The 10,000-nt window shown below is 31.9% G+C and overlaps 1 protein-coding gene across 1 annotated transcript in view; it reads right to left on the bottom strand.

The window, feature by feature from the left end:
- The window catches only part of lama1 (laminin, alpha 1), a 53,443-nt gene extending 45,494 nt beyond the window's left edge, over positions 1-7,949 (bottom strand). The window contains 3 exon segments of the mRNA XM_042714933.1: positions 1,907-2,024; positions 2,961-3,131; positions 7,737-7,949. Coding sequence (XP_042570867.1) covers positions 1,907-2,024; positions 2,961-3,131; positions 7,737-7,818 — 371 coding nt within the window. The 5' untranslated portion in view covers positions 7,819-7,949.
- Positions 7,950-10,000: the final 2,051 nt, after the last annotated feature.

The following is a 10,000-nucleotide window of genomic DNA, read 5'->3' as shown; positions in this document are numbered from 1 at the left end:
ATCCCAACTTGATGTACTAAAATACCTTAATATAAAAAACAATAATAAAAAAAAAAACGAAAATTAAACTCAAATAAAAAACTCAAAATCTTAATAAAAACTATAGCCTAATAGTATATAAAAGACACTAAAATAACTGATGCTGTCTGCCCTAAAGATCCATTTTATTTTGAATTATTTTTATATTTTTCGGTTTTAGTTTTTTTTATTTAGTTAAAGTTTTAGTAATTTAGTTGTGTGTGTTTTATAAAGTATTTATTTTTTTTTTTTACATTTTTAGTTATTTCATGTGATTTGTCTACATAGCATTTATTAATTTGTATTAGTTTAATTTTCTTTAGTTTTTGTTGTTTTATGCAATTTGTCTATACAGTATTTATGTATTTTTTTTTCAGTTTATTTAGTTTGCTATTTTATGCATTTTAGTTATTTTATGCTTATATTTTTAAATATAAAAATATTATCTATGTCTATATAATATTATTTATAATTTTTTTACTTTTATTTATTTTTTGTTAAAATTACAATCTACAGTTAAACTACAGTTAAAAGCACAAATCGAAACTTAAATTATTTTGGTACTTAATTAAATAAAAATGAAAAATGTAGCCTTGGCAAATCACTGAAATCAAATATGTTTAAGGGTTTTGTATTTTATTTTATCTTAGTTAATGTATACTTATTTCATGCATCACCGTGTGTGTGTGCGTGTGTGTGAGCGCAGAGGATCATGGTCAGTGGGCTCATGTGGAATAGTTGTGCGTATTATCAGTGCTGGAATGCAGTGGATTGTTTCTAGTTTTGGGATTAGTGTGTCTCTCGACCTCTCTAGACAAACACACTTGTGTTCGGCGGCCCCTGAGGGGCTCTAAACGCTCCTGAACACCTCGTCACCGCTCCTCCATTCAGACACACAGGAAACAAGCAACTAGTGTACAATTAACACAGCATTCATCTTAACTGTGGAACAGAACGGCTGACCGACAACCACAGAGGAGGAGGACTGGAGCAGAAAACCAGCTTCACGGCCCTCCGCTGAGATTAAACCAACGTGCTACAAATCTCTCCAAAATCAAGTCAGCAGCGCTACAAATATTTACACAAAATGCACTAGAATAATGCATAAGCACATAAACTGGGACAAACCTTTCTTAATCTTAAAGTTATTTACCAATAGCGGCTAATGAGTATTTTTTTCCATATCATACGATATCGATATTCAACGCAATATGTGTTAACCGTTAATGATGAAGGAAACGTTTTCCCGAGAATGGATGTAAACAGAACTAAAGTTTTAAATTAAATTAATTTCAATTAATTTAAAACTTTTTCTTTACTTGAAATAAAATGTAGGAAAGGAAATGTTTTCCACATGTGAGAATGGAACTGTTTGCTCACAAGAATAAGCTACATTTTAATTTAAGGACCCTATAAAATCAGTTTTATTTTCACTAAATTCTAAATTTCCCTCAATTAGATTTTTCCTGGATTCTGTGTTTTGTGATTTAATGCAAATTTAACACCAAAAATAAAATTAACTGACAAAACTTTAACAATTAATCAAAAATTTAAATTAAATGTAAAAATGTAATCAAGCTTTAGAGCTTTGAACGACTGACAAAACTTTAACAATTTAATCAAATGAAAAATAATTTACATCAAAACATTGTGTTTTTATTTTTTGTCAAATAAGATGCTACACAACAGAACAGAATAAAAAATTTTATTTTTTGTCAAATAAGATGCTACACAACAGAACAGAATAAAAAAAACTATCTTTTAGCACTTTTACAGAAAATACAGAAAAGATCTTTGAGTTTCAGTGCGTGTTTGACGAGACTTTTTCTGAAATTAAGTGACTCTCAGAGCAGCTCTGGAGATGAAGTTCATGTTCACATCCTCATATCTTGCGTCTAGTGAGTGCGTGTTGGTTGTGACCCAGTGGAACTGAGGGCCGTTCTTGATGCTCGGGCTCTGCCACCACTGGTTGGTGCCGTCGATGGCGTAAGTAATGGGATGTTGCTCTGTTTGAACAGACATCAAATGATCTACTGATTAGATAACATGACTAAACAGACACTGATGCAGAAGATAAATGGTTACACTTTACAGTAAGGTTTCGTTAGTTAACATGACTTCTAAAGTATGACTTCTTAATGTTAATTTCAACATCTACTAATACATTATTAAAATAAATAGCTGCATCTGTTAATATTATTTAATGTATCTGAACTAACATGAACTAACAGTGCTGTATTTTTATTAGCTAATGTTAATGTTAAAATTATTAAACACTGGAACAAATATATTTTGGTCACTGTTAGTTAATGCAGCTAACTATTAGTAAGTGTTATGGATTTTTTTTTTTTTTTCAGATAAAATCATGTTGTATCTGATCAGCAGTTTCTGATTAATGAGTAAATGTGAACAAATTAGAATTTTTATTAATAAAAAAACCTGAAAAGTTCTTTTAAATTTCAAATTACACACTAAGTCCAAAAATTATGAAAACTACATATTTATCTCTGACAAAGCCTAAATATTACTCTGAAAAGTCTTAAAATGAATTCATTTTACTTAAATTTTTCATGCTGCAATGGTGTTTATAAACAAAATTCAGTACAAAAGTGTGAGAGATGGGAAAAGAAGAAATATTTTTACAAATGTTTTTGACACTCATATAACTCCACACATAATTTTACAAAAAGTCTTTTTGAAACTAATGACCCTCCATATATACTCGGGTCAAAAAATGACTCTAACACGAAACGTCTTTTACATCTCTTAAAAAAATAAGTGCAAACAATCTGAAAAAATGTATGATGTGTATTTTGAGGGTCTTTAAACATTTGTTTCATTTCCTTACTAAAATCCAGGATTTGTTTTTTTTTTTTTTAGAGAGAACGGACCTGAATGCATCATGAGGATTAAAGCCGAAGTTTCAGGCTGAATCTCGTTACCTTTGGGATTCTGGCTGTTTGCATCACAGAGCCGACACTGAGGGTTACGGATCCGTCTTCCTGGAACGTGTTCCACCAGTTTACAGAACATCTCGGGAAGCGGGTCACCACACGTGGCATTCGTGGTGATTTCGGCATTGCTGGCGAGGTTCAGGATAGCAGGAAACAGACCTGGAATGCCAAACAAAGAAGTGTTAAATCACTGCACTGAAGAGACTTTACTGCATTTTCTCTTTCTTTCTTTGAAGAGCGACCCTCATCCATCCATCCATTCACGACACAAATCACTACATCTTGGACATCTGATCAAAGCTGGCCTTTGGTGTGAGGAGATAAGCATCATCCAGCAATGACCGCTCATTTCTGACAGCAAAAAACTCAATGAGAGGGAACCGTGAAGATGAAGAAGATCGTCTTCCCTCCAGCAGGTCATGAGGTCAAAGTGAGCTTTAGAGCTCCGAACCACAACATTTCAGTAAAATCAGTGCTGGGAGTTTTTTTCAGCTGTGAAATCTTTATCCTCCAGCAGGAGAAAACCATGAATCTGATCACACTGCAGGAAGATAAACTCAACTTTGATACATATTTATCATGAAGTATCATATACTTCTAACTAACAGCCAGGTTATCATAGTTGACCAAATCTAACTAAAACCATAAAATATATTTTTGTTATTTTAATTTTTTTTCTTTTCTTTTCTTTTTTTTTTAAGCAGCACTTCTCATTTTCGTTACTTAAGTACTTAAAAAAACAAAACTGAAAAAGTACTAAAACTTTAACTATTCTCATTTTCGTTACTTTAAAGTAAAAAACTAATTCAATATATATAGTTATATATCTATATATATATATATATATATATATATATATATATATATAGTTTCTCTCAAATAATGCTAGTATCTCATGTAGATAAAGTTGATGTACTAAAATAAATAAAATTAAAACAAAAATGGAAAACAAGAATCAAAAACTAATTCAAAATATTAAAAAATATCAAACTATAACAGTATCTCATTTAGTTTAAGTTGATGTACTAAAATAAATAAAATTAAAACTGAAATAGAGATTAACAAAAACTACACAAACATTAAAAAGCAACAAAATTAGTTGATGTACTAAAATAAATAAAATTAAAACTGAAATAGAGATTAACAAAAACTACACAAACATTAAAAAGCAACAAAATTACTAAAACTTTTATGCAGTATCTCTCAAACTATAATAGTCTCTCATTGAGTTAAAGCTAATTACCTAAAATTAATAAAAATAAAAACTTTTATAACAGTATCTCAATGATACGAAAATAACACTGTTGTTGACTGATTTATCAAGCATCACTAATAATCAATATTAATTAAAACAGCTAGTGTGAGTAACATTCCCGCTGAAGACTGAGTGTTTCAGACTCAGGCCTGTATCTCGGGGGAGTTTGTGGCTTTGAATGGACTCCAGCGGAGCTGAGCACACAGAAACTTCAAACACTCAGCAAATAAAGAGAGTCTGATGACTGAAGTCACATCTGGCTGCGTTTGCATGTCACAGACGTGCTGAGAGACGACAGACACCTCTAATCACATCTGAGAAACTTTCAAACAAACACATCTGTCTGCTGCTACTAAACAATGCCAAGAACTTCTCAACATCGTCACACAGCTTTAAAGCATTAATCCCACTAAGAAAATATCTAAAGTGAGTTATTAGATGTTTAGACACTACTATGAGTAGACTGACTTCTAAAGCACTTTTATGGTTAAACAACACTACAACCAAATCAACTAATATATTCACACACTTTGTTAAAAAAATTGTAAAAATTAAATGTATATATATTAGGGGTCGACCGATATGTGTTTTTCAGGGCCGATTATTACAGATCAAGTAGACCGATAACCGATATTTTGAACCGATATATATGTCTGGTGTAAAAATGAAAATTAATGTCAAAATTAAGAATAACAAGGGCTCTGACAAAAACTTTCTTTAAATGATTTAAAATTATTTTATTGGGAAATCAGTTTTGAAAATGACCGATAACCATAAAAAAAGCTTAATATCGGTTCCGATAATCGGTCGACCCCTACTATAAATTTAGATTTTTATTATTGGGATATCAATATTTAAAGTTTTATATCAGTTCATTTTATGGTTCTTCTCCTGAATTTTTTGTTGAAATTATTGTTTTTTTTTATGAGTGAAGATATTGTTAAGCACCAATTGTATCGCTTTAACGCTCCATACAGGGCTCAGATTCACCCGTAAGCATTAGAGTGACGTGTCTTAGCTGAAGAAAAAGACAAGATAATTGCTCTGTTTCTTTTCCGGCGTCTCAGAGCAGCTTACAGCCTCATTCAGTGTGAAGGCCGGGGTCAGAGTTCACTGTGCGTTTACACAACAGCATCTCTCATCATGATTGACGTCTCAGACCCAAATGACTCTTTCTGGGTGGCTTTCAGCCAGGTTTGGAAAACAAGCAAACAAATAAGGGAACAGTTCAGTTTTTTCATTGGATCTATGAATACTTTAAAAGTTCAGTTTTTCACTTGGTGAGTTGGTTGTGATGGTTGTGTTTTTTACTTCATCCAGTGGAAAACCCCCCAAAAGTGAGCCGTACCCCGCCAAACCATGCAGTGGAAAAGCGCCAAAAGCTGCATGTGAACAGACTCTGTAATCAGATGTGAGTGGAGCTGATAAGATCCTCACAATGGGATTCAGTCAATTCAGCGTGAAACGCCTTCAGAGATAAACGGCTGATTGGAGAGAAAACACTTACAGACGGATGGAAGCAGATAAAGACATCTGGAGCTACAGATGCTGCTTGAGTATTCAGACTAAATATATCACAGTGCATGTGCACGTTTACACTGTAAAAAGTGATTTTTTTGAAGATTAATGGAGCATGTTTTACAAAAAGAAATACTCATTCTTTCTACTTTAAAATGTCACATTTAATTAAATGTGTTACTTGCAATTTCTTTATAATTATTTGTGAACTTAATTTAGTACCAATTTCTGAGTCAAAATTGTTTCCTCATCAGCATATTTTCTATTAATTAATTAATGCATATTTTTAAAATTTGTTTTATTTTTATTCATTACTTAGCACCTTATTTTAATACTATTTTAGTGTTATTTGTTTTGTTATGGTTATATTTACATTTATTTTCTTGTCATTACTTGTTTTGTGTATACTGCTTAATCAGTACTGTATGTAAACGCAATCATCCCAATAAAGTGCTTTAAATTTAATTGTAATAAATTGAAAAATGTCTCTGAATGAATAAATAAATAAATAAATAAATAATAAATATATATATATATTATATATATATATATATATTATATATATATATATATATATATATATATATATATATATATAAAATACATTTTATATACTTTATATATTAGATATATTTATATATTAGTAATATAATAATAAATGTAAAAAATATTTTATTGCAATAATTTTAAAATAAAAATTATTAAATAAATACATGTACATTTTTAGTCTCTGAAGTGTGAAATGATTTCCTTCCATTTGATCTGCTCTGGAACTGAAAGTCCATTAAAGTTTAAAGAACACAAATGGCCACACGTTATTCATGAGAAAAACTCACACTGAGAGGCTTTTATGACCAGTTAACTGACCCGCTTGGACTAAATATCCAGGATTATCAGTTAATGGAGCCGTACAGAGCTCTTGTGTGACCCGAGCTCATTCATACATACATTCAGCAGGAATAAACACACACACACACACGGCTCAGCTGATAACATTTCAACTTCCTGTTCTCTTCACAGGACTGAGGTGTAAGCAGACACTCGCTGCTCTTATGGGTCACAGCTGAAACTACATTAGCGGCTTCCTGACCTCACATGTTAAATGCGTTCGACAAACCTTCGGGTGAGAAATCTCGTTAACGTGCCAAATGCTATACTATCTATGCAAATACTATCAGCACCCTGGCCGAACCCCCGATCATGGGATACTTGCTTTATGTTAATGTAATTAGAGCATATAAAGCATCTGCAAGTAAAAATTGCTTAATTATTTTTTATTTACAGTTGTGTACCAAAGTAACTATTTAACACTTACAGGGATAATTCACACAAGGTTACTCCAAACCTGCATGAGATTCTTCAGTTGAACATAAAAGATTATGTTTTAACCAAACAGATGCCGGTACCCATTGACTTCCATAGTATTGGGGGGAAACCAATGGAAGTCAATGGCTACCGCCAACTGTATGGTTGCAAACATGCTTCAAAACATCTTCTTTTGTGTTCAGCAGAAGAAAGAAATTCACACAGGTTTGGAATTTGAGGGTGAGTAAATGATTACAGAACTTGCATTTTTGGGTGAACTGGCCCTTTAAGGGAAGCTAAGCGCAGATAATCGCTTAATTCATTACTCACTGTACCTTTCACCACCACTAACAAGATGTTTTTCAGACATGTATGTTTTTCAGAAATTTATGTTTTTTGGAAGTATTGTTAGAATCTTAACTCCTTGGTTTCAGATTAATTTTTTTTGTTTATTGGGGTTTTAATATTTTATAAAGAGTTTTACAGTGTATATATAAATATTATATTTTAATTTTATTTTGTAATATATTATGCAGAATAGCGAGTTTAATTCGTATTCTATGCTCATATTCTAATCTAAAACCTTATATTTAAACATTTTTAAATAAAACAGTTTAATCTCTTGGTGTGAGCAACAGAAACATTGTAGTTTAATGTTTGTGTTTAACGTTATATATGTATCTCACCTCTCTGCTGAGTCTCCACACAAACCAGTGAGGAGAAAATCACTGCAAACGGCCACAGCACCTTCATCCTCCTCCTCTTCATCAGTCGCCCTACAGTAACTCAGCTAATGAACTAGTTAATCAAGCTGAAATCGTGCTGAAATCCTCAGAGTTTGATGCAGACGTCCCTCGGTTCGGCTCTCATCAGAACTTCAGTCTCTTTCATTCAGTCCCGCTATAAGAGCCTCGCTGGAATGTACCATGAGTTCAGAGGAGGGGGGGAGGGGGGATCCCGATGGAATGTACCATGTGCTCGTGTGAGGGCCCTCTGGGGGACCTAACCATAGATATAATAAATATAATCATGTCTATGGACCAAACACCTGAAGGACTAAACTTTGTTGCATGACGAGAGGTTTTTTTTTTTTTTTTTTTTTTTTTAATAAATATAATCATGTCTATGGACCAAACACCTGAAACGTAATTTTTATTTATTTATTTTATTTTTTTGGTATGATTTTTATATTTTTTTTGAATATTGTTGATAGTATTAGTAATAATAGTAATAATAATAATAATAAATCTTAAATTTTTATTAGGGCTGTCAGTCGATTAAAACATTTTAATCCGATTAAATTTCATGATGTATCGATTAATTAATCTGATTAATCTCAAATTAAATTTGGCTGTGAAAATACTCGCAAAAAATATAGTGTTAAATAAGAAAATATCAAGCAGATATTACAGAGAGTAGCTTTAGAAAGAAATATTTTATTTGATTGAACATAACATTTATACACATACATGTTTAGATATAGAGCAGCCTGACTTTAACTATGGAACATGAAAGAAGATACTTTGAGAAACATCTCATCTCTGTATTATTTGTTCATGTAATGAAAGTCACTGGTAACCAAAACAGATTTGTTGCAACAGTCTTCAAAACACCTTGCTTTATGAGTGGTTGCCAGGGTGTTGTTATGCAGATGCGTTGCTGTGTTGTTGCTAGGGTGTTCTGGATGGTTTCTAGGGCGTTGCTAAACAATTACGGGGTTTTTTTTTTTTGTCTTCATATTTTTAGATATTTTAGTTTTCTTTCATATCAGTTCTCAATATAAGTTTTCAGCTTTCTTGTACTTATGTATTTTTCCCACATGAACTATATTTGAGTAATTATCCAGTAATTCGGTTTCTGTCCTTGAATGTTCAACTTTGCAACATCTTGTAGTTTAACTCTAATGTCATTCAGGAAAGTCAAATATGATCATTGTCTGAGCTGCAGCGCTATATTTTGTGTTCTAGTGTAGGTTTAGCTGCCATCTTCTGGACACCTCTGGAAGTGCAGCTGGTCTGTGTTGAGATCTGACCTCACATGAACTCGTGCAGCTCAAGCTGCAGCTCCTCAGGGGTGTGTGGTATTTTTTGTTACTTCATTTTAATGTCAGTCACACCTGAAAATGCACCAGATAACACACAACATGACAGTGCCTTTATCATAATCAGTTATACTTATTATGTTGTTGTTTGCTAATATTTGTGAAGGACTTTGCATTTGTTGTAAACAGTTAAAGGCACTATCCATTTGATTTTGCAATGTAGAATAATCTGTTTTCGGTGAATGTGCGAGACTTCGCTGTAGGTAAATAGAAACGAATAACAGATTGCAGTACAGTAAAACTATTTATGCTACAAATCAGTGTTTTTATGATTACGATGATATGTTATTGGTTAATAATAATAATAATAATGTTTTTGTACAGCTCTAAAAACTGGAAGCGAATGTACGAAGGTGATTTAGTGCCACCTAAAAATAAATAAATAAATAAATAAAAATTAAGATTAATTGGATTAATTTTTTATTTTTTTGGGAAAAAGGTTAAATTTTGTGAGTTTTTGTGATTTTAGTTTTGTTGTTTTTTTGAGTAAATTCAGAATTACCAGAATAAAGTCATATAGAAATACAAGATTAAAGTTAATATAAGTTAATATAAATTTTTGCTAAATTCTCCACATCCATTTCTCACATAGAAGCATATAATTTTTTTGGAATACTGCTTTTCTCTCTCTGAATATTAACTTTTAACTTACCTCTGATCTCATATTGATAAGACTTTATTTTCGTAGTTTTTACTTTATTCTCAAAATATTACGACTTTATTCTTGTAATCTAATATTTATTTATTTATTTTTTACCAAAACGGCATGGTACGAATGAGACTGGAAGCCTCACACGTTTGTTTGTTTAATTCCACATGAGCGGTCAGGTAAGGGTTTGTCCAGCAGGG

Source organism: Cyprinus carpio, chromosome A24, assembly GCF_018340385.1.
Source record: "Cyprinus carpio isolate SPL01 chromosome A24, ASM1834038v1, whole genome shotgun sequence".
Lineage (NCBI taxonomy): Eukaryota > Metazoa > Chordata > Actinopteri > Cypriniformes > Cyprinidae > Cyprinus > Cyprinus carpio.
The sequence above is the reverse complement of the archived record's forward strand: the minus strand, read 5'-3'. Positions and strand labels throughout refer to the sequence as shown.